The sequence below is a fragment of the Mirounga leonina genome, unplaced genomic scaffold (assembly GCF_011800145.1).
Source record: "Mirounga leonina isolate KUSES-001 unplaced genomic scaffold, KU_Mleo_1.0 Mir_92, whole genome shotgun sequence".
NCBI classification, from domain to species: domain Eukaryota; kingdom Metazoa; phylum Chordata; class Mammalia; order Carnivora; family Phocidae; genus Mirounga; species Mirounga leonina.
The window spans coordinates 10,057,878-10,081,870 of NW_023270852.1; the positions used below are offsets into that span (position 1 = coordinate 10,057,878).

General features: G+C 53.4%; 1 protein-coding gene across 1 annotated transcript in view; it reads left to right on the forward strand.

Moving 5' to 3' along the window:
* DCHS1 (dachsous cadherin-related 1) overlaps positions 1 to 23,993 on the forward strand; it is a 35,499-nt gene that overhangs the window by 8,152 nt on the left and 3,354 nt on the right. Inside the window, exons 2-20 of the mRNA XM_034995053.1 lie at positions 6,033 to 7,940; positions 14,063 to 14,251; positions 14,349 to 14,580; positions 14,721 to 14,957; positions 15,302 to 16,327; positions 16,549 to 16,742; positions 16,955 to 17,051; positions 17,138 to 17,295; positions 17,494 to 18,358; positions 18,453 to 18,692; positions 18,782 to 18,907; positions 19,551 to 19,760; positions 20,995 to 21,873; positions 21,993 to 22,106; positions 22,274 to 22,485; positions 22,574 to 22,728; positions 22,922 to 23,052; positions 23,168 to 23,451; positions 23,805 to 23,943. Coding sequence (XP_034850944.1) covers positions 6,153 to 7,940; positions 14,063 to 14,251; positions 14,349 to 14,580; positions 14,721 to 14,957; positions 15,302 to 16,327; positions 16,549 to 16,742; positions 16,955 to 17,051; positions 17,138 to 17,295; positions 17,494 to 18,358; positions 18,453 to 18,692; positions 18,782 to 18,907; positions 19,551 to 19,760; positions 20,995 to 21,873; positions 21,993 to 22,106; positions 22,274 to 22,485; positions 22,574 to 22,728; positions 22,922 to 23,052; positions 23,168 to 23,451; positions 23,805 to 23,943 — 7,276 coding nt within the window. The 5' untranslated portion in view covers positions 6,033 to 6,152. The remainder of the gene's footprint in view (positions 1 to 6,032; positions 7,941 to 14,062; positions 14,252 to 14,348; positions 14,581 to 14,720; positions 14,958 to 15,301; positions 16,328 to 16,548; positions 16,743 to 16,954; positions 17,052 to 17,137; positions 17,296 to 17,493; positions 18,359 to 18,452; positions 18,693 to 18,781; positions 18,908 to 19,550; positions 19,761 to 20,994; positions 21,874 to 21,992; positions 22,107 to 22,273; positions 22,486 to 22,573; positions 22,729 to 22,921; positions 23,053 to 23,167; positions 23,452 to 23,804; positions 23,944 to 23,993) is intronic.

Genomic DNA, 23,993 nt, shown 5'->3' on the forward strand with positions numbered 1-23,993 from the left:
ACTGACCTGGGCTGTCACAGACTGCTCATACCTGGTCCCCCTCCTCCCATGGGTTCTCTTCTTCAGGCCTCCATTGTCTTGCTAGGATTCCCTCCCTTCAACTCCCCTATCATTTCTCCCTTTCTCCATCTCTCCCTTCACCCTGCATCCCAGGCAGCAGGGAGTGTATAGTCTTGGGATCAAACTGGGGCTGTGTTAATTCAGGAAAGTTGTTTCATGCTAAGCCTGTTTCCTCAGTGGAAGGCAGGACACCTTCCTCATAGGGTTGATGTGATTAAATGAGATACTGTCTGTGAACTGCCTGGCGTAGAGCCCAGCACACTATGTTCAGAAAAGAGGCTTTCCCTCCGCTCATATCTGTCCCTAGCCTCTCCCTGAAGTGGCTCCTGGGCACCAGTCCTCTGGAGGGATGCAGCCCTCCCATGGGTTGTCAGGGATACCCTGGGAGGCCAGTTTGCCTTTCTTCTCCTCCCTCCCCCTCCCTCTCTTCTTCATTCTCCTCTCCTCTCTGTCCCCCAGCACAGCTCTGCCTCCCGCCTCTATTTACCTCCCTACACCTTTCCGGGCTAGCTGTAGCCAACTCTGACTTAGCTCCCCTCTCTGTAGTAACTGGCTTGTTCTCTCCTTTGCCCTTTGCCACACATGCTCTCTCCTTTGTCACACTAGCTCACTCTCCCGCAGTCTTGCCCCCAACCACCCCCACCAGCATTCTCAGTCTCTTCCTCTCCCCTTTATGCCTGGCCCTCCCTTTGCTTACCAAGGCTACCCTCTTCTGCCACTTCTGCTCCAATCTGCCTTTCCAGCCCCCCCCCCCCCACTGCACACCCACCCTGTTGTCTTTCTGGTCCCTGCCCCTCCCTGGCCCTAGGACAGGAAGTTGAGGGAGGAGGCCTGGGCGGTGCCAGCTCCCCCAGCCTGCTTCCCGTCTGTACCTCCGCCACTCCTCTACTTCCTCCTGGAGCACCCCCTTCCCTTATGTTCCCCCTACTTCTCCTCCCCAACCCACCTCTCTTTCCTCTCCCATGCTCCCCCTGCTCCCAGGTCCTGTAGACACACAGGCTGTGGTGGGGTGGAGGGGAGGATTGACATCACATTGCAGGCCCCAATGAACAGCCTCGCCCCTCCCCCTCCTAATGAGAACCAGCTGTGGTTCCAGAGGCCCAGATGTGGGGCTAGAGGGGGAGAGCAGGATGGAGCCAGAGGACAGAGCAACAGGACCAGGACAGTGAGGGCATGCAGCAAGGCAGAACTGGATGGGAGAGAAGTGACTGATCTGAGGGCAGAAAGAAGACAGGTCTGGGCAGGAGACAGGTGGACAGCTGAGGCCAGATCTGGGGGGAAGGGACAGGACAGACCTGGAAAGGGAAAGAGACAGGAACAGGGAGGAGGAACAAGTGCTGGGGAAGAGGCTGTGAGAAGCATTGGACAGATGGGGAGATGGTGCTGAGAGGAGAGCTGGAGAGAGGATGAGACGGTCTCTGGAGAGAGTCTGGAACTAGAAGCCCTGGAGCAGGAAGTGATGAGGCACAGTCCAGACAGAGGCCCCAGGGACCGAAAGGTCACAGCTGCAGCCACAGAGCTGACCACGAGTGCCCCGGCAGCATGTGTGAGAGCATGCCTGTGTGTGGGCAGGTCTTCAAGTGTGTGCGCGCGTGCCTGCCACTGTGTGCGCACGTGGAAGTTCATCTGTCTGTGTACGTGGGAGGGAGGGTGTGCGTGAGGATGCCTGTGTGTATGTGTGGGGGAGGGTATCATGGGAGTGTGCCTGTCCACGTGAGGCCTGTGAGAAGCTTGCCTTTCTGTGTGCACAAGGCATGCATGTGTGGGTCTCTGTGTATGCCTGTATGTGTGTGGGGGGGGACAGGATCCATGGGAATGAACATCCCCATCTGTGTGTGTGAAAATACGCTTCTCTGTAAGGAGGGGTATCTACGTACGTGCACTGACTGCATATATGTTGAAGTAGCCCCTGCTCGTGTATGTATGTGTGTGTACTGTGCCTGTCTGTATGTGAGTCTGTGCATCTGTGTATCTGGCTGTGTGTGGGTCTGTGACTGTGAGTATGCACCGATGTGCGTCCACTGTGAGACTGTACTGGGGGAGTCTTCAGTGGAGAGGAACCCCACTTGGGTGATGAGGAGGGCAGGGTCTACACAGGTTGGAGAAGGGGCATCTGTCTGGGCCTGGATCCCTTTTCTTCAAGGCTGCTCATTCACCTGAGCTTTTATCTCATACCATTCATACATCCTTTCGTTCAGAAAACATACTGATCATGTACCATACTCTGTGCTACACACAAAGGTGAATGAGAGATAATCCTGGCCCTCATATAGCTGGCATTCTGTCTCTGGATGTGCAGACAGAAAACTTTAATACAGTAATAAATACATTGACCTCATTGTCCATTATCCTCTCTCCCCACCAACCATAACTGCTTGCTCTCCATTGATTGATTAAATGAATAGGACCACCTCTAAACCCTTGACCCCTAACTCAGTTCTAGGCCTACATTCCTGACCTGGGCCTCTGGGCCATCCCCGTACACTCAGCCTCTCCCCCCACTGAGTCAGACCTATGTTCACTCAGACCTCCTTGTTCTGAATTCCTCTGACCTGTTTATCCCATGTGGCAGTTCCATGAGCTCCTCAGACTTGAGTCCCCAAGGACAGGGGTCTTAGTGCACACAGAGAACTCCAGAACTCTGAAGCCAGGATGAAGGGATCCATCTACCAGATGCTCAGCTCTAGGCTCTTTGCTTCCATTGTCTCGAATTCTCACAGAATCATATGGATTAGGAAAATAACTCAAACTCTAGAATCCCTGCTCTTTTTATTGCCTCACACAGGTGGGAGAGTTGGAGGTTGGAAGTGTAAGCGAGAGGTCAGAACTCCCTTGGGAGGACAGGAAGTCCTAAAGCAGAGCTAATACATAAAACCCGAGGACACACTTCTGTAGCCACAGGACTGACCACGGTGCCTCAGGGACACAGGCTGTCATTGTGTTTGTGTATGTCATCTGAGTTGGCATGTCCACAGACGTTTCTGTCTGTGTCAGCATGTGAGTGCGGTGGCATAAAATTAAAAGGCTCTGAATATGCATTCAGCCCTGATGGCCTCTCATACTGTGCTGGACAGAAACCAACTAAGACCCTGAACTCACTGCCCTCAAGGGGGCTGCAATTCAGGGCTGCCATGCAATTTATTGTCAGTGTGACCAATGGCAGTGGGAGCCCAGGAGAGGGTAGGAGGAGATGGTAGGAGGACCCCAGGGGAGAAAGATGTCGCAGAAAATTCCACAGGAGACAGGACATTTGAACCAGATCTTGAAGTCTGAGTGGAGATGGCCACTTGGAAAGGATGTTTAAAGGATATCTCAGGACGAGAGAGTAGTACATACAGGGCAAGGAGTGGGAAGGAACTTGGGGATGGCTTTAGTGTTGGGATGCAGGGTGTGGTGGAAGACAGTAAAGGTCGGGTGCACTAGAGAGGCAGCAGGGCTCAGATCAGGAAGATATATTAAGGAAGCTGTACTTTATCTTTTGGGCTAGAAGTTTTACACCTAGTGTCCATGAACCCCCTGAAACTGCCGACACGGTTTGTGTGTATGTGTATCTGCAGAGAGGGACAGCAGTTTTCTGCTGTCAGTAATGGGGAACCCATGGAAGCCTCTCTTCAGGAGTGATTTGGTGAAAGCTATGTGGATAGCTCTGGTCAGGTGGAGATGGGTCAGACGATCCAAGCCAGGAGCAGGGGGAGCAGTTAGAGGCTATTGTAGGAATCAAAAGGAGAGATGATAGTGCTCAGACTGGGACAGTAGCAGTGCAAAGAGAGAGGAAAGGGCAGACTTGAGACATGTCTCATTGAGATTGTCAGGTTTTGATAACTAACTGGAAATCAGACCTAAGAAAAGCAAGGAAGCAAGGAGAGTTTCTGAGTGGTGGTGCTGCTCACAGGAAAGAGATTGGAGGAAGAAAATCAGCTTGAGGAGAGGGTTAGGGATATGTTGTTAAGGAAGTCCAGTATATAGCCAGCCATGTGTCTCCAGAGCTGGAGATGGAAGGAAATTGGAAAGGCGTCAACAATTAGACAGTGCATAAAAAATAATTGATGCAATTGAATTGAAGGCACAGGAATGGATAAGAAAGATCACCCAGGCAGAATAGGGAGGAGACTTGAAAAAGATGTGGCCCAGGATTGAGGCCTGAAGAGCACCAATTTTTAAGGGATGGGCAGAGGAAGAAGAATTTGTGTAGGAAATTGAGGGGTGGACAGAGAAGTACAATGGAAGCAAGAGGTGGGGTATCACCATGTGAAGCCAGGAGGAGTAGGCTCCAAGAAGCCAATGATCAGTGATCCAGTGTTCCAGAAAGATCCAGTAAGAGGAAGATAAGAAAAAAGTGTTCATTGGATGTAGAGCATGGAGATGATCGGAAGCCTAGTGAGAGCATTGTCACAGGAGGGGAAGCCCCATGGCATGGAGGGAGGAGGATGTGAGAAGTGAGAAACTGGGGGAAATGAACCAACCTTTCAGACAGGGCAACCTCTCCAATGATTCTGCTCTCCCTCCATCACTAAGGCCTTCATATGGGGCTTGAGGCCTCTTCCCTCTTGAACTTATGCAGTGTTTGAAATCCTGGCTCCCCTTAGCCTCAGAGGCACTGTCCCTCTCTGGGTTTCTTTTTGTCTCCCTCTCTGGCCAGTTAAGGATACCTTTCTCCAGTTGATGGTTAAGGCCAGAAATTTGCCCATCATCCTTGACTGCTCACAATCCCTTCAAGCTGTCATCAAACCCTGCCTGTTCTACCTCCTAAGCCTCCTGCAGACCTATCCACTTCTCACCATTTTTATTGCTAACACTCATCAAGTCACCATCAAAGCACCACCATCACCTGGACTCCCACAAATGTATTATAGGGGCTGTCCTAAGATAACAGTCCCATGTGCATACCTTCTGTTTTCCAAAGGGCACCTATCTATAGTGATCATCACAAAATGTAAGTCATATCATGACACCTCTTCTTAAAATGCTTTTTCCCTTACCCCTAGAAATAAATCCAAATCATCCATATGGCTTATGAGTCCCCGCCCCATTTCATATCCCCTCCCCCTAGCACTCTACACCTCTACATCTCACACACATTGTCCCTACTCACCCCCAAACACTCTCAGCCTTTTCTTCACTGTAGACCCTAAGCCTTCCCTCTGTCTGTTCCCTCTTCTGAATGTTCTCTCCTTTCTATAACCCCCTTTTCTGCCCACCACTGCCTAGCCAATACCTACTCATTAGGTAGATCCTGACTTGAAGGTCACATCCTCAGAGAATTTCTCCCTGACTCCCTGACTATGACAAACCCCTCTTCTATATATGCCCTCAGAGCTGCTTGCACTTCTTACAGCCCTTATCATACTTGTAATTACTTGTCCAATCCCTGGCCTGTGACATCCCTGAAGCCAGGGACTGTTTCCTTTAGTCACTGATGTGTTCCCAATCCCTTGTTGAATGGAGAGGGAAGTGGGGCTAAGGGAATACATATATATTCCTATATATAGGAATTCCTGTATATTTCTATGCTGATAGAAAGCTCAAGAACATGATGGTTCAAGGTGAAGTTTGATGATTCAGGTGAGGTTACCAAAAGCACATGGTTGTTGAGATATTAGTCCTGAATAAGAAGAAAAATGAGAAAGGACTGGCCATATTTTTAAGTCCAGACATGAAAGGAAGGGAATCCAAGGGCATTGAGACCTGAACAATAGGAAAAAAACAATCTGCTGGGGGTAGGGTGTGGTTAGGGTGGGATGGGGACCTGCCAGGGAAAGACTGGAATAGGTCCTGAGGAGTTCTGAAGCAGGAGCTTCTTGGGTCTGAAATGGATATATGGCAGCACAAATGCCCTATGGAGGGGCTGAACATGCTGGAGTCTTACTGTGGCTTAGATACCAGTCTCCCTGGATCATTGATTCCACTCCCCTCCCCTCCCCCCACCCCACCCCACTACCATCATGACCTTTTTCCTTCTGCTTTTCTCCCAGGTCAGGGAGCCCGAGCTGGAGCCAGGGCCCGAGCTGGACCTGATCCAAAGCCTGAAATCAAGCTGGGCCTGGAGCCTGGGCCAGAGCTGGAACCCAAGTCATAACTGGACTGCCCCTGTCATGCAGAAGGAGGAGGGCATTGCGCCTTCCTGCACTGGCATGCAGAGCTGCAGGCCCCTCCCCCTGCTACCACTGCTGCTGCTGCTGCTGGGGGCTGGGGTGTCAGGTGCCTGGGGTCAGGCCGGGAGCTTGGACCTACAGATCGATGAGGAGCAGCCAGCAGGCACCCTGATTGGGGACATCAGTGCAGGGCTCCCTCCAGGCACAGCAGCGCCTCCCATGTACTTCATCTCCGCCCAAGAGGGCAGTGGGGTGGGCACAGACCTGGCCATCGATGAGCACAGCGGAGTGGTCCGTACAGCCCGCGTCTTGGACCGTGAGCGGCGAGATCGCTACCGATTCACTGCAGTCACTCCTGATGGCGCCACCGTAGAAGTGACCGTGCGAGTGGCTGACATCAATGACCATGCTCCGGCTTTCCCACAGGCTCGGGCTGCCCTGCAGATACCCGAGCATACAGCTCTCGGCACCCGCTACCCGCTGGAGCCTGCCCGTGATGCAGATGCTGGCCGCCTAGGAACCCAGGGCTATGCACTGTCTGGTGATGGGGCTGGAGAGACCTTCCAGCTGGAGACACGTCCTGGTCCAGATGGGGCTCCCGTGCCAGAACTGGTAGTTACCGGGGAGCTGGACCGAGAGAACCGCTCACACTACATGCTGCAACTGGAGGCCTACGATGGTGGTTCACCCCCGCGGAGGGCCCAGGCCCTGCTGGATGTGACACTGCTGGACATCAATGACCATGCCCCAGCTTTCAATCAGAGCCGCTATCATGCTGTGGTGTCTGAGAGCCTGGCCCCTGGCAGTCCTGTCTTGCAGGTGTATGCATCTGATGCCGATGCTGGTGCCAATGGAGCTGTGACCTATGAGATCAACCGGAGGCAGAGTGAGGGTGATGGGCCCTTCTCCATTGACGCACACACAGGACTGCTGCGGCTGGAGCGGCCACTGGACTTTGAGCAACGGCGGGTCCATGAACTGGTGGTGCAGGCGCGGGACGGTGGGGCTCACCCTGAGCTGGGCTCAGCCTTTGTGACTGTGAACGTGCGAGATGCCAACGACAATCAGCCCTCCATGACTGTCATCTTCCTGAGTGCAGATGGCTCCCCGCGAGTGTCCGAGGCTGCCCCACCTGGCCAGCTTGTTGCTCGCATCTCTGTGTCAGACCCAGATGATGGCGACTTTGCTCATGTCAACGTTTCCCTGGAGGGTGGAGAGGGCCATTTTGCCCTCAGCACTCAGGACAGTGTCATCTACCTAGTGTGTGTGGCTCGGCAGCTGGATCGGGAGGAGCGGGATGCCTATAACTTGCGGGTTACCGCCACAGACTCAGGCTCACCCCCACTGCGGGCTGAGGCTACCTTTGTACTACATGTCACTGATGTCAATGACAATGCGCCTACCTTTGACCGTCAGCTCTACAGACCTGAGCCCCTTCCTGAAGTTGCACTGCCTGGCAGCTTCGTGGTGCGAGTGATGGCCCGGGATCCTGACCAGGGCAGTAATGGTCAAGTCACCTATAGCCTGGCCCCTGGTGCCCACACCCGCTGGTTCTCCATCGACCCCACTTCAGGCATCATTACCACGGCTGCCTCGCTGGACTATGAATTGGAACCTCAGCCACAGCTGATTGTGGTGGCCACAGATGGGGGCTTGCCTCCTCTTGCCTCGTCTGCCACAGTCAGTGTGGCCCTGCAAGATGTGAATGATAATGAGCCCCAGTTCCAGAGAACTTTCTACAATGCCTCACTGCCTGAGGGCACCCAGCCTGGAACCTGCTTCCTGCAGGTGGGTAAGTCCTGCACACAGCAGGATGCTGCTGCGGGCAGGAGTGAATTAGAGGTCACAGGGGACTTCAGAACAGAAACCAAGCCTTGCAGGTGTATGTTTATGGTGACTTATGTGAGGGGGTTTGATCCTATCCTGTGAGCTCCAAAGTCTGTACAGAGGGTGAGGGCTCATGACAAGATGAGAAAGCAGGTGCAAGAGGTGGGCCAGGTAAGGCAGTTGAGGGAATTAAGATTGGATCTAGAGGAAAAAGTGTCCTGTGGTGTCAAGAAGGGAGAGAGACTCTACAAAATCTCAAAGCTGTTCTGAAAGGCAGAGATGGAGATTCTGTGCACCCATGTGGCTCCTGCTCTCCAAGAGAGATGCCAGCATTTACGGAGCCTTCATCCCATTGCTCGGCTCTGCTGGAAGAAACCCCCATCTCCCTCCATGGAGCTGAGCCTTGATGAGACATTTGTGCTCAGGCACAAGGATGAGAGATAACAAGAACTATTAGTGAGATCACATGCCCATGTCCAGAGCAGGAAGGCCTCTCTGAGGAGGAGGTGGGAGCCCTGGACAGACTCTGGGAGCCACAGAGTGCCTGCAAGTCAGGCCTGGAGGAGACAGAGGGGGCATGAAATTGAAGAGTCAGGCTGAGGTCAGATTACAGAAGTCCTTGGACACCAAGCTTTAAGGGGGTTAGGTCTTTACTTGGAAGGCACAGGTGGTCACTGAACTTCTTTGAGCCAGAAAAGGGCATGATCAGACTGTCTCAATTTTTTGAAAAGTTTTAGATTCACAGCAAAATTGAGTTGAGGACAAAGATTTCCCATATATCCCCTGTCCCCATTCATGTACCCCCTCCCCGCATTATCAGCATCCCCACCAGAGTGGTTCATTTGTTTCAACTGATGAAACTACAATGACACATAATCACCCCAAACCCCCCAAAATAGTTTACATTAGGGTTCACTCCTGATGTTGTACATTGTATAGGTTTGGACAAATGTATAATGGATATATATAATGACATGCATTACAGTATTATACAGAGTAGTTTCACCATCCTAAAAATCCTCTGTGCTCTACCTATTCATCCCTCCCTCCTTTCTACAGATTGTTTTTTGGGGAAGCTAACTTGCTTTAAGGGTGAAGGATGGATTAGATCAGTGGATAAGTGATATATTCAAGAATTAACTTACCCACTATGAGCTTGGCACTCTTCTGGTCCCAGGGAACAAAGAAAGGACACGGTCTTATTCCCAGGCAGGTCCCAGTCTAGACAGGGAGACACATCAGTTACTAGTGCTGCATCAGATGGCATATGAGGTGCTGTGGGAGTCTGGAGGAGGGCACCTTTGAAGAACCAATGAGACTTTGCCAAATGGATTATATAGAGTATATGGATGGGGATTCCAGGCCTTCAGACAGAGCTGCAGAACCCCATGATGTGTTCAGGTGACTGCATTGTTCAGATTGGCCTCAACTGTGCTGCTAAGAACTGCAGAGAGCTGAGACAAAATAGTAGACATGGACCAGATTTATAAGCTGGTCTAGACATTGCCTAATGTCCCCTCCAGAGGACAAAATCACTCCCAGTTGTGAACCACCTCTTTGTCTTAAAAATCACAGGGGGTGGGCGCCTGGGTGGCTCAGTTGGTTAAGCGACTACCTTCGGCTCAGGTCATGATCCTGGAGTCCCGGGATTGAGTCCCACATCGGGCTCTCTGCTCAGCAGGGGGTCTGCTTCTCCCTCTGCCCTCTTCCCTCTCGTGCTCTCTGTCTCTCATTCTCTCTCTCTCAAATAAATAAATGAAATCTTAAAAAAAAAAAAGGGGGGCGCCTGGGTGGCTCAGTTGATTAAGCGACTGCCTTCGGCTCAGGTCATGATCCTGGAGTCCCTGGATCGAGTCCCGCATCGGGCTCCCTGCTCAGTGGGGAGTCTGCTTCTCCCTCTGACCCTCCTCCCTCTCCTGCTCTCTGTCTCTCATTCTCTCTCTCTCAAATAAATAAATAAAATCTTTAAAAAAAAAAAAAAATCACAGGGGGCTGGGGCGCCTGGGTGGCTGAGTCGGTTAAGCATCTATGGTCGGCTCTGGTCATGATCCAGGGTCCTGGGATCAAGCTCCACGTTGGGCTCCCTGCTCAGCGGGGAGCCTGCTTCTCCCTCTCCTGCTCCCCTGCTTGTGCCCGCTCTCTCTCTCTTTTCTGTCAAATAAATAAATCTTTTTTTTTAAAAGATAATTTAAAAAAATCACAGTGGGCCAGTGAGGGGCTCTGGGCAAAGCTGATATGTCTTTTGGGAAGATTGCTTTGGCTGCATCATGGAGTATGGATGCAGGACAGAAAACAGGAGGTAGGGAGGCCTTTTAGGAGACTAGTGCTTAAAGTCTTTACTTCTCAGAAGTCCACCAGATGCCTGAGCATCTTCTCAGAGGCTGCCTGTTGGCCTAGACTTTAGGCAGTGCCTAGGCCCAGCTGACGCCTTGCCTTCTGGCTAGGGTATTTGCCTGCCTGCTGCTGTCCAGCTCCCACCCACTCTCCCATGTGTTTACTCTCCCTCTTGGCCCAGGACCAATGGGTGATGGCTTCAAAATTTCTTCCTCACTAGTGCCTGAAGAAAGAGAGTAACTCTCCAGGGGGTTTCCTGGAGTTTTTACTCTTAGTAACTATAGGGAAGCAGGAGTAAAAATGACCACTGGGTGTTCATACCTGTTAGAAGAAGTCTTAATATTGGATTCATTCAGTATACATTTATCAAGTATCTACCAAGTGCTAGCCATTGTCTTAGGGACAGAGAATACAGTAATGAATGAGTCATTACCCTCTACTTCATGGAGTTTATAGTCTAAAGGGGAGATTCTTGTACAAAAAAATAGTTGTACTGCAATAAAAAGAACTTCCATAATGGGGACTTATGTGAGGTACAGATAGGCAGTACGAATGCATCCCCAAAGAGGTGACCCTTAAGCTGAGACTCACAGGCTGAGCAGGAGTTTGTGAGGGGGCCAGACGGTGGGGAGGGGGGCTCCAGGCACAGAGCAGTGGGAGAGCCTGATTTGTTCAGGGCTATAAGTGGCTCAGTATCTGCCTCTGGAGTTTAAGGTGTGCAGTGGGAGAGTGGGAGGTGAGATGTGCAGGTAGGTCACACAGCGAGGAGTCAAGCCAAGCCAAGGCCTTTGAGCACTTTTCTTTAGAGAATGTTGAAGATTTTCTAGTAGAAGGGTAATATGATCATATTTCCTTTCTCAAAAGATGCTTTTGGTAGTCTAGAGCAGTGGTTCATGACTGGGAGTGATTTTGCCCCTGAGGGACATTAGGCAATGTCTAGAGACTTCTGATAGTCACAACTGGTGGGATGCTACTGGCATCTAGTGCATAGGGGCCAGGGATGCTGTCAAACATCCCATAATGCACATGACAACACCACAACAAAGAATTATCTGGTCCAAACTGTCAGTCATACCAAGGATCAGAAATCCTGGGGTAGAGGACAGATTGGAGGGTCAGACACCTATGAGAAAGGAATCACAATAGTCCAGGGGAGAGATGACTCAGGCCTAAATCAGGACAGTGATAATGGTGATGGAGAGGAATAGACAAATAGGAGAGATAGTGAGGATTTACTTAGTCCCCAGTTGATTGATATACCGGGAGAGGAAAAGGGAAGAACAGATTTCTGGCTTGAGCAACTGCGTGGATGGAAGAGTCATTAGAGGGGGTTGGAATGATCATAAGTTTAGTTTTGGACAGGTTGGATTTAAGGTGCCTGTGGGACATCCAATTGGAGATGTTGAGCAGGCATCTGGATGTACAGGTTTGGATCTCAGAGGAGTGGTCTAGGTCAAAGTGCAGACGATGGTCAAAGCCACGGAAGTGGAAGAGAAGGTCCTGAGGGAGCATGCAGAGTGAGACGAGGCCAAGGCGAGATTCCAGGGAGCAACAGTGTATGAGAACAGGCAGGAGAAAGGGAGGCGGAGGAATCTGTGGAGGGGGTTGGCAGCGGGAGAAGCAGGAGACACCTGGGAAGGAGGTCAGGACGGGGTGGATGCAGTAAGTTTGTGGCCTGGTAGGAACTTTAGCAAATTCACAGATAAGGGTCTTTATTTCCTCCCTGAAATAGTGCATTCGATGAGAGCTAGAGGTGGGTGGGGACAAGAGGAGAGAGATGAGTGGGAGAGGGAGCTGACCAGGGTTGGCCTGGGCAGCAGGTCTGAGAGCCTGCTGGAAAGGGAGACTGTGCATTTGCAGTGGAACCTCTAGCAGGAGCTGCACAGGGCGGGAAATTCACTTCTGCCTTGGTCATTTCCAGTCAGCGGCCCCTATGCCTTTTGGGGTCACTTCCTGACAACTTCCCCTGACCACTATTTATTGCTTTCTTCCTGCAGCAAGTCAGAGGGCAAAGGTCTTTAACAGCTTTTGGAGATGGTGCCGCAGCTGTGCTGCTGCCTGCCTGAATTGATGTGGGGGGATGTTTGTCTCCTGGGATATCTGGGCCCACAGCCATAGTAGACTTGGAGCAGGATCGGTTTCCAGGGTTCAGCCATGGCAGGGTCTTAGTGTCTCTCTGGAGGGTAAACAGTGCCACAAATCACTTCTGTCAAGGACCTGGGCAACAATCCGAAGTCCTTGGCTAGCCTTCTCTCGGAGGAACGTTTTCTGGCTAAGAAGAGGGAACTCTCCAGCCTCCTCTTACAGCATGACATGACCCTAGGACCCCTGTATCCATAGAGAGTACTTTGTCACAGTCTACAGCAGTCAACACCAGCTAACACACTGTCAGGGGTCTAATGTGCACCCAATGTATAAAATGTAGTTTGAAGGAAGGTTTTGTTGTCAGGGTAATCAGAATGTCCACTTATTCAACAAATACACATAGAGTACCTGCTGTGTGCCTGGCCCTGTCCTAGACTCAGAAGCTTTCAGAATGATGTCTCCTCTGCTCTGGTTCTGAAATGTTCAGAGGCTCCTAACATTGGTGTCTGATAGTTCAACTTTTCCTGAGCCAGTCTGGGGGATACCCAAGAATTAACCAGGAAATCCTTCCCCTACTTCTTAGTTTTGAGGAGCCCCCTGGACTTAATGACCTTGACATCCCATAGACTTGCCATTCTCCCTCTCTCACTTCCAGTGAGGTTGGCTTGAGAGGCAAGGAACGCCACAGGTACATGAGCCACATCCATAAATTCACAGAGCAGACCCCGATCACTCCAGTGATTAGATCCCCAAATCAATCAGACCCCACTCTGGAATGGCCAGACTCAGGAAAAAGCAGGGCTAGAACATCAGCCCCAGTAATTCCATTGGTCATCTAGTTCTCTGCTCAGAGTGATTATGAGACTTGGTGATGGTCACTAACCCCCTGTGGCCCACCTGGAATTTGCAGTCACAGCCCCAAGCACGCTCCTCTACCAGTGCAGGTGGTCCTCATCATGTGCAGATTCTGTATTTGTAAATTTGCCGACTCTCTAAAATGTATTTGTAACCCCCGAATCAATACTCATGGAGCTTTTGCAGTCATTCCAGCACATGTGCAGAATGATGAAAAATTCAAGTGGACTGATGTGCACATTCCAGGCAACACTCTGCCTTCATGTTTCAGCTCGTACTGTAAACAAGGGTCCTTTCTGCGGTCTATTTGGTGCCACATTTTTCGCATTTTTGTCCCTTTTGTTTGGTGATTTTGCTCTTTACTATGGTCCCTAAGTGTAGTACTAAAGTGCTGCCTAGTGTTCCTAAGGGGAACCTTATGAAGTGCCTTGTGAAGACAATATATGTGTTAGATAAGCTTCATTCAGATATGATTTATAGTGCCATCAGCTGTGGATTCAATGTTAATGAATCAACAATATATTAGGTGTCTTTAAACAGAAACACACATAAAACAAGGTTTATGTATTGACCTATTGACCAGCTGACAAAAATGTTGTGACCAGAAGCTCACAGGAACCTAAACCAGGTGGTGAGGTCTGAGGTGGTGAGGTTGGGTTTTGGCCCACGTCCTACTGGTCCCCTCTCAGTGTCCACCATCCAGAGACTCTGGCACCCAGTTGGCCCAGGGCCTGCCCCTTCTAACTGCCACTTAGCTCTGGCTCTTCTGTCAAAAAGACGGGGCATCACTCACCCCAGCCTCTCCCTAGGTGACGGCCACAGATGCAGACAGTGGTCCATTTGGCCTCCTCTCCTATTCCTTGGGGGCCGGACTTGGCGCCTCAGGGTCTCCCCCGTTCCGCATCGATGCCCACAGCGGTGATGTGTGCACAACCCGGACCCTGGACCGAGATCAGGGACCCTCAAGCTTTGACTTCACAGTGACGGCTGTGGATGGGGTGAGTGGGCAGACCGTGGGCAGGTTGGGGTGTTGGGATAGGGCATTCACCAGAGCCAGACAAGGCCCATCTGTCTTATGGCTGCCTGTCTCCCTAGGGAGGCCTCAAGTCCATGGTATACGTGAAGGTGTTTGTGTCAGACGAGAATGACAACCCACCGCAGTTTTACCCACGGGAGTATGCTGCCAGTCTGAGTGCACATAGTACACCAGGCACAGCTGTGCTGAGGGTGCGTGCCCATGACCCTGATCAGGGGCCCCACGGGCGACTCTCCTACCACATCCTGGCTGGCAATAACCCCCCACTCTTTGCCTTGGATGAGCACTCAGGTGAGGACCCTCCCATTCTCAGGGCTTGTCCCCAGACCCCTCTTCCCACCTACTTAAATGAAGTACTGCCCCCCCTTCCCATAACCTTTCTACCTCTGTGCTGTTTCCTTATACATCTCTGCTTCTGTCCCTTCTCCCAGGGCTGTTGACAGTAGCCTGGCCCTTGGCCAGACGGGCCAACTCTGTGGTGCAGCTGGAGATTGGGGCTCAGGATGGAGGTGGCCTGCAGGCAGAGCCCAGTGCCCGAGTCAACATCAGCATTGTGCCTGGAACCCCTGTGCCACCAGTATTTGAGCAACTACAGTATGTCTTTTCTGTACCAGAGGATGTGGCACCAGGCACCAGTGTGGGCATAGTCCAGGCACGCAATCCACCAGGTATTATTTATCATTATACCCATTTGGTGCTCTACCCAGCCACCCCAACATAACCCATCTCAAAGCACCCTACAGTATCACACCATAGATAGCCCCAGTACAAAACGTGCAGGTTCAAATCCCCAACACACCCCTGGGCACAGTGCAGGCACTCTGCTTCATCCCCAGGCCCATGAAGTATCACCGTAGTGCCACCCAGCATCTCTGCCACCACCTGCCCCTCCCCTTAATAGTTTGAAAGACACAGGTGTGGATGGTGCTTAGCCCTCCTTGAGATCAGAGTCTAGGTCCCCAACTCAATAGGTGCCCCCATCTCTTTCTTGATTCCTCTCTCCTTCTCCTAGGTCGCTTGGGGTCTGTGACCCTTGCCCTATCAGGTGGGGATCCCCGAGGACTCTTCTCCTTAGATGGGGCCTCAGGGCTGTTACAAACACTTCGCCCTCTGGACCGGGAGCTGCTGGGACCAGTGCTGGAGCTGGAGGTGCGGGCAGGCAGTGGAGTGCCCCCGGCTTTTGCTGTAGCTCGGGTGCGTGTGCTGCTGGATGATGTGAATGATAACTCCCCTGCCTTCCCTGCACCTGAAGACACAGTGTTGCTGCCGCCAAACACTGCCCCAGGGACCCCCATCTATACACTTCGGGCTCTGGACCCTGATGCAGGTGTTAACAGTCGAGTCACCTTTACCCTGCTTGCTGGGGGTGGTGGGGCCTTCACTGTGGACCCCACTACAGGCCATGTACGGCTTATGGGACCTCTGGGGCCCCCAGGGGGGCCAGCCCATGAGCTGGAGTTGGAGGCCCGAGATGGAGGCTCCCCACCCCGCACCAGCCACTTTCGACTACGGGTGGTGGTACAGGATTTGGGGACCCGTGGGCTGGCTCCTCATTTTGACAGCCCTTCCTACCGTGTGGACCTGCCCTCAGGCACCACCCCTGGAACTAAGGTCCTGCAAGTGCAAGCTCAAGCACCAGATGGGGGCCCCATCACCTACCATCTTGCAGCAGATGGGCCAAGTAACCCCTTTGGCCTGGAACCACAGAGTGGTTGGCTATGGGTGCGAGCAGCACTGGACCGTGAGGCCCAGGAGTTGTACACACTGAAGGTACTGGCAGTGTCTGGGTCCAAAGCTGAGTTGGGGCAGCAGACAGGCACAGCCACCGTGAGGGTCAGCATCCTCAACCAGAATGACCACAGTCCCCGCTTGTCTGAGGAGCCCACCTTCCTGGCTGTGGCTGAGAACCAGCCCCCAGGGACCAGCGTGGGCCGGGTCTTTGCCACTGACCGAGACTCAGGACCCAATGGACGTCTGACCTACAGCCTGCGACCGCTGTCAGAAGACAGCAAGGCCTTCCGCATCCACCCCCAGACTGGTGAGCACTGGGGCCCAAATTCTGAGACCTCATAGCCTCATCCTCAGACTGGTGAATACCCAGACAGAATCCCCAGACCCCTGCCATGAGGACCAGGACTGAGCCTGGACTTTCACCCTGGCATTCCCTCCCACACTCCCTAAACCCCAGCTTCTTAGCTGCAGGCCTCAGGCTGTACATCCCTAGCTACCCCATACATGATCCCTATCCTGCACTCCCAGGAGAGATGACCACACTCCAAACCCTGGACCGAGAGCGGCAGAGCAGCTACCAGCTCCTGGTGCAGGTGCAGGATGGGGGGAGCCCACCCCGTAGTACCACAGGCACCGTGCACATCGCAGTACTCGACCTCAACGACAACAGCCCCAGCTTCCTGCAAGCTTCCGGGGCTGCTGGCGGGGGCCTCCCTATACAGGTATGTGAAGTGGCAGGACTCTGCCCTGAAAAAGTGTGAGAGGCAGTGGGGCTCCCCACAGAGCTGTAGGTATAGGTAAGAGAGACTGGCTCTTGGAACAGGTGTGAGAGCAAGAAAGGGGCTCTGCCTGCATTCAAGTGAGGGGAACTTGACCCTGAGATAACTCAAGAACAGGAAGGACACAGCTGTAGGTGAGTTGTGTGTCCCCACAGGTACCAGATCGAGTGCCTCCAGGGACACTGGTGACGACTCTGCAGGCCAAGGATCCAGATGAGGGGGAGAACGGCACCATCCTGTACACACTAACTGGTATGGGGGGTGGTGTGGAGAGAAGGGAGTTGGTGGTGATGGCATGACCTGCTGAGCTCTCACCCTTCTTCCTCTACTGTTCCCAGGTCCTGGCTCAGAGCTCTTCACTCTTCACCCTCACTCGGGGGAGCTGCTCACTGCAGCACCCCTGATCCGAGCAGAGCGGCCACACTACGTGCTGACTTTGAGTGCTCACGACCAAGGCAGCCCCCCTCGGAGCTCCAGCCTCCAGCTGCTGCTGCAGGTACGGCTGCCCTTCCTTAAATCTGTCCACTTCTCTTTGGCCACCGCTATGGGCTTCTCCAAGAGCTACACCTTCACAGAATCCTTATGCCCTCTAGTCGGGCTACTCTGACTACCCTTTCAGCTACCCAGTCGGCCAGCCCAGACCCCTTTTACACGGGTCCCACTGATTCTGTCCTTCCTCTTCCGTCCACAACAGGTGCTTCCCTCAGTTCGCTCCGCTGAGCCCCCAGCAGATCCCTCAGAGCCAGACCCAGCGGCTCCAGTGCCCGTCGTGTTGACGGTGACAGCGGCCGAAGGGCTGCAGCCGGGCTCCCTGTTGGGCTCTGTGGCGTCGCCGGAGCCGGCGGGGGTGGGCGCACTCACCTACACATTGGTGGGCGGCGCCGACCCAGAGGGCACCTTCGCGCTGGACGCGGCCTCAGGGCGCTTGTACCTGGCGCGGCCCCTGGACTTCGAGGCGGGCCCGGCGTGGCGCGCTCTCACTGTGCGCGCTGAGGGCCCGGGAGGCGCGGGGGCGCGGCTGCTGCGCGTGCAGGTGCGCGTGCAGGACGAGAACGAGCACGCGCCGGCCTTCGCGCGCGATCCGCTGGCGTTGGCGCTGCCGGAGAACCCGGATCCTGGCGCGGCGCTGTACACCTTCCGCGCGTCGGACGCCGACGGCCCGGGCCCGAACAGCGACGTGCGCTACCGCCTGCTGCGCCAGGAGCCGCCGGTGCCCGCGCTTCGCCTGGACGCGCGCACCGGGGCGCTCAGCGCACCGCGAGGCCTGGACCGGGAGACCACACCCGCCCTGCTGCTGCTCGTGGAAGCCTCCGACCGGCCCGCCAACGCCAGCCGCCGGCGCGCAGCGCGCGTCTCGGCGCGCGTCTTTGTCACGGATGAGAATGACAACGCGCCCGTCTTCGCCTCGCCCTCACGTGTGCGCATCCCCGAGGATCAGCCGCCCGGGCCGGTGGCGCTGCACGTGGTAGCAAGGGACCCGGACTTGGGCGAAGCCGCACGCGTGTCCTATCGCCTGGCAGCTGGCGGGGACGGCTACTTCCGGCTACACTCCAGCACCGGTGAGTTGGGCCCGGAGGAGGTTGGGGCGAGGGAGGGTGCTGATGGGAAGAGAGTGTTGAGGTTTCCTTCCAACCTGCCCTACCGCTCACCTAGGAGCGCTGTCCGTGGTGCGGTCCCTGGACCGGGAACAGCGAGCTGAGCACGTACTGACAGTGGTGGCCGCCGACCACGGCTCCCCGCCGCGCTCAGCCACGCAGCTCCTGACTGTCAGTGTCGCTGACGTCAACGACGAGGCACCCGCTTTCCAGCAGCAGGAGTACAGCGTCCTCTTGCGTGAGAACAGCCCGCCTGGCACTTCTCTGCTCACTCTGCGGGCAACCGACCCAGACCTGGGTAAGACCTGAGGGGATGAGTGGAGAGGGTCACTGGGCAAGAAAGGGTATATTTACCCTCTGATCTCCTTCCATGCTGCCCCTCCTCAGGGGCCAATGGGCAAGTGACTTATGGAGGCATCTCTGGCGAAAGCTTCTCCCTGGATCCAGACACTGGAGTTCTCACGACTCTTCAGGCCCTGGATCGCGAGGAGCAGGAGGAGATCAACCTGACAGGTACACATTGACAGGACCCCAAAAGCCTGAGGTGTTGTGAGCACCAGTGTTACATGAGCAGAACCCCCAAACTACCCTCTAGAAGCTTCCACCTATTATAGCACAGCTTGTTATATTTTTGGATCCTTTTGGGGAGGCAAGAGTTGGGCAGATTGCAAGGTGATCTGACTTTTAGGCTGTTACCGTTGTGATCTCACAAACTCTTAAATACATAATGCCACAGCTCTGTCCTTTAGGATTCCCTCAGATTATACTGTGGCCATCTAACAGAAAAGCATATTGATAATGAGGACCATAGAGGTTAAGTGACCTATGCAAGCTAACACAGCTTGGAAGCGGTAGAGCTGGGACTTGAACCCACATCTTTTGATACCTTATTTAGTGCCTTTTCTGTCACATTACCACTAATCCAAGATACATCTTTCTTGCACTAAGTATGGGAAGTGGGGAAAAAAAAAGTCTTCTGACATGTATGTTTATGTGTGCATGTACACATGTAGGCACCCATGTGCTTGCAGAGTGTGGAGAGATGGACATTTTCTGGTTCATATGTGCACCTGGTGAACATGTGTGAATGCTGTGTGGTGTGGGTTTATCCATGGATGGGAGCAGGCTACATATTACTGATTTTGCTTCCCCACAGTGTATGCCCGGGACAGGGGCTCACCCCCGCTGCTGACCCATGTCACAGTGCGAGTGGCCGTGGAGGATGAGAATGACCATGCCCCAACCTTTGGGAGTGCCCACCTCTCCCTGGAGGTGCCAGAGGGTCAGGACCCCCAGACCCTTACGGTGCTGCGGGCCTCTGACCCAGACGTGGGAGCCAATGGGCAGCTGCAGTACCACATCCTGGGTGAGAAATGTCCCACATTTGCTAATCTAGCACCACTTGCCCAGATTTACTCCTTGTGGGCTTATGTCAGCCTCAGTGTGTCTGGGTTTCCTTTCCCTTTCCTTGGTCTTCTACCTTTTCAATCATGCATATATGTGTTTCTAAGTGTCTCTTTCTATGCCTCTTCAGCTCTTTATGTCTCTCTGTGTCTCTGTTTTTATTTCCTGTTTCTTTTCTTTTTCTTTCTTGTTTCTCCCTGTGGAGCACTTGTTCTCAAACTTTTTGGTCTCAGTAACCCTTAATATTTTTAATTTTTGAGAACCCTGAAGAGTTTTTGTTTATATGATATCAGTACTTATTGATATAATAATATATTATAACAAACATAATACAAATATGTATGTATAATAAACACATTACATCAATATTTAGTATATTAGATATTAAAGCTGAGAAAAATCTTAAAACACCATTGTAAAACAGCCAGTGAAGTATCCTGCTTACTGTATTTCTTCATAGGCACAAAGAAATATTAGGAGTTCAAATAGTTTGTTGGACAGCAGTGAGATTGCAAAGATTATAGCAGGTGTAACTAAAAGTAAGCCAGTAAAAACTGAATGAGTCAGGGCACCTGGGTGGCTCAGTTGGTTAAGCGTCTGCCTTCAGCTCAGGTCATGATCCTGGAGTCCTGGGATCGAACCCCATGAGCCCCACGTCATTGAGCTCTTTGCTCAGCGGGCCGGCTTCTCCCTGTCCCTCTCCCTGCTGCTCCCCCTGCTTGTGTTTCCTCTCTCTCTGTCAAATAAATAAATAAAATCTTTAAAACAACAACAGCAACAAAAAACTGAATAAGTCTTTGAAAATACACGTTTATGCTCTAAACTTTGTATCTATATTCTAGAAGACATAAGAATTCGTAAGCACACATTCCATTACTATACAAGTGATGTCATCACTTGTCATGGAAGCATTTTGACTCTACATTTGTGAGATACTAAGAATTTAAAAAGGCACATAATGTTTTAGTATTGCTATGAAACTAGTTTTGATTATATACTCCCTGAAAGGAGTTCCCAGACCACACTCTGAGAACAGCTGCTTTATAGTATCTTCCTTTACCATCTGTGGTTCTCCTCTCTTCCTTTCTCCCAGTTTCTCTCCCCTCCACCCCTTCCCATTTGCTGTTGCCTATATATCACCCTCACTCCCATGGGCTGACACATCTTTGTCTATGTGCACATGTACTTCTCTGCAGATGGGGACCCATCAGGAGCCTTTGTCCTAGACCTAGCTTCTGGGGAGTTTGGCACCATGAGGCCACTAGACCGAGAGGTGGAGCCAGCATTCCAGCTGCGGATAGAGGCCCGGGATGGAGGCCAGCCAGCTCTCAGTGCTACTCTGCTTGTGACAGTGACAGTGCTGGATGCCAATGACCATGCCCCAGCCTTCCCTGTGCCTGCCTACTCTGTGGAGGTGCCTGAGGATGCACCTGCAGGGACCCTGTTGCTGCAGCTACAGGCTCATGACCCTGATGCTGGGGCCAACGGCCGTGTGACCTACTACCTGGGTACAGGTGCAGCAGGAGCCTTCCTGCTGGAGCCCAGCTCTGGGGAATTACGCACAGCCACAGCCCTAGACAGAGAGCAGTGTCCCAGCTATGCCTTTTCTGTGAGTGCGGTGGATGGTGCAGCTGCTGGGCCCCTGAGCACCACGGTACCTGTCACCATCACCGTGCGTGATGTCAATGACCATGCACCCACCTTCCCCACCAGTCCCCTGAGGCTGCACCTGCCCCGCCCAGGCCCCAGCCTTAGCACCCCGACCCTGGCTCTGGCCACTCTGCGAGCTGAAGACCGTGATGCTGGTGCTAATGCCTCCATCCTATACCGGCTGGCAGGCACGCCACCTCCTGGCACCACCGTGGACTCTTACACTGGTGAAATACGTGTGGCCCGCTCACCTGTAGCCCTGGGCCCCCGGGATCGTGTCCTCTTCGTCGTGGCCACCGACCTTGGCCGTCCAGCTCGCTCTGCCACTGGTGTGGTCATTGTTGGGCTGCAGGGGGAGTCTGAGCGTGGACCCCGCTTTCCTCGGGCTAGTAGTGAAGCCATGCTCCGTGAGAATGCGCCCCCAGGTGGGTCCTCAACCATGCCTCCCAGCTTTGTATCCCTGGATGGGCTGGGGTTACTCACTAAAAATGTCTGGTAAACTCCCTCAGTGCTCACGGTCCAACCAATACCATCTTCTCTGCAGGGACTCCCATTGTCTCCCCTAAGGCTGTCCATGCAGGGGGCTCAAGTGGACCAATCACCTACAGCATTCTCAGTGGGAATGAGAAAGGGACATTTTCCATCCAGCCGAGTACAGGTAGGGGGCAGGAGCAGGGGCTCTGTGAGAGGACAGGCTCCTGGGGGTGCTCCTCCTTGGGCCCGAGAAGGCCCTGGTTGGGGAGGGGCTGCCCTTGAGGAAGGGGCATCAGAGAGGGAGGCTCCAGGGCAAGCAAGGGCTGTCTGATGCTTTCTGCCTCCCCCCAGGAGCCATCACAGTTCGCTCGGCAGAGGGGCTGGACTTTGAGACCAGCCCACGACTGCGACTGGTGCTGCAAGCGGAGAGTGGGGGAGTCTTTGCCTTCTCCGTGCTGACCCTAACCCTGCAAGATGCCAATGACAATGCTCCCCGCTTCCTGCGGCCCCACTACGTGGCCTTCCTGCCTGAGTCCCGGCCCTTGGAGGGACCTCTGCTGCAGGTGTGGGATGTGATGGGAAGATGGGGGGCAGGGCTGGCTAGACTTGTCTGTGGCCAGCCCAGTGCCAGCAGCCTCCTCCTCCCACCAGGTGGAGGCAGATGACCTGGACCAAGGCCCCAGTGGACAGATCTCCTACAGCCTGGCCGCATCCCAACCAGCACGGGGTTTGTTCCATGTAGACCCAGGCACAGGCACTATTACTACCACAGCCATCCTGGACCGTGAGATCTGGGCTGAAACACGGTAAGGCCTGGCCCTGTAGGTTCCAAGACCCCATCCTGGCTCCATCCAGTTTCAAGCCCTGCCCTGAATCCCTCTCAATCTCTAGGCCACATCCTGAGGCCCCCAGGCCCCCAGGCTGTCGTGAGTCCTCCTAGCCCTGCCCAGGGTTTTCCCTTATCCCCAGGCCCCACCTCTGATTGTGCTCTGTGTCCAGGCTGGTACTGATGGCCACAGACAGAGGAAGCCCAGCCCTGGTGGGCTCAGCTACCCTGACGGTGATGGTCATCGACACCAATGATAATCGCCCCACCATTCCCCAGCCCTGGGAGCTCCGAGTGTCAGAAGGTGAGGGCTCGGGAAAGTGAGAGGTAGAGAGGGTGGTAGGGCAGCACTTTACCCCACCCTGGGGCTCCAGGGGTGTCTTGGACCATGCCAAACACACTTGTCCCATGTATTGCAGATGCACTTTTGGGCTCAGAGATTGCACAGGTAACAGGGAATGATGTGGACTCAGGACCGGTGCTGTGGTACGTGCTGAGCCCATCTGGACCCCAGGATCCCTTCAGTGTAGGTCGCTATGGAGGCCGCCTCTCCCTCACGGGCCCCCTGGACTTTGAGCAACGTGACTGCTATCACCTGCAGCTGCTGGCACATGATGGGCCTCATGAGGGCCATGCTAACCTCACAGTGTTTGTGGAGGATGTCAATGACAATGCACCTGCTTTCTCACAGAGCCTCTACCAGGTACTGATGTCCCCAGCTGACCCCACACCTGGGCCCAGGGTTGTTCATGTTGGAAGGAAGTGGCAAGGCTAGAAGTGTCTGAGGTGGGCTGGATGTTGGAACTGACCTGAGGATGGAGCCCTGGGGATGGGAGGGTCCCATCTCAAACCAGCCTTCCAAGTCCTAGGAGCTATGTCCAGGTTCTTCATCCTGTGCCCAGAAATGGAGGAAGGTGGGCAGCTTGAACACTGAGTATGGGCTTCAAGCTGGCATGGATGCCAAGCAGGGCTCATGGGACCAAGCTCCAGAACATAGGCTGAGTGGACAATAGGGCAGCTGGGAAACAGCCATAAACACTTGTCCTCACTCCTCAGGTGACACTGCTTGAACACACACCTCCAGGCAGTGCCATTCTCTCCGTCTCTGCCACTGACCGGGATTCAGGTGCCAATGGTCACATTTCCTACCACCTAGCTTCCCCTGCTGAGGGCTTCAGTGTTGACTCCAACAATGGTACGTCCTTCCCAGTATCTGACCCCTTATCTTTGACCATGATGGGCCAT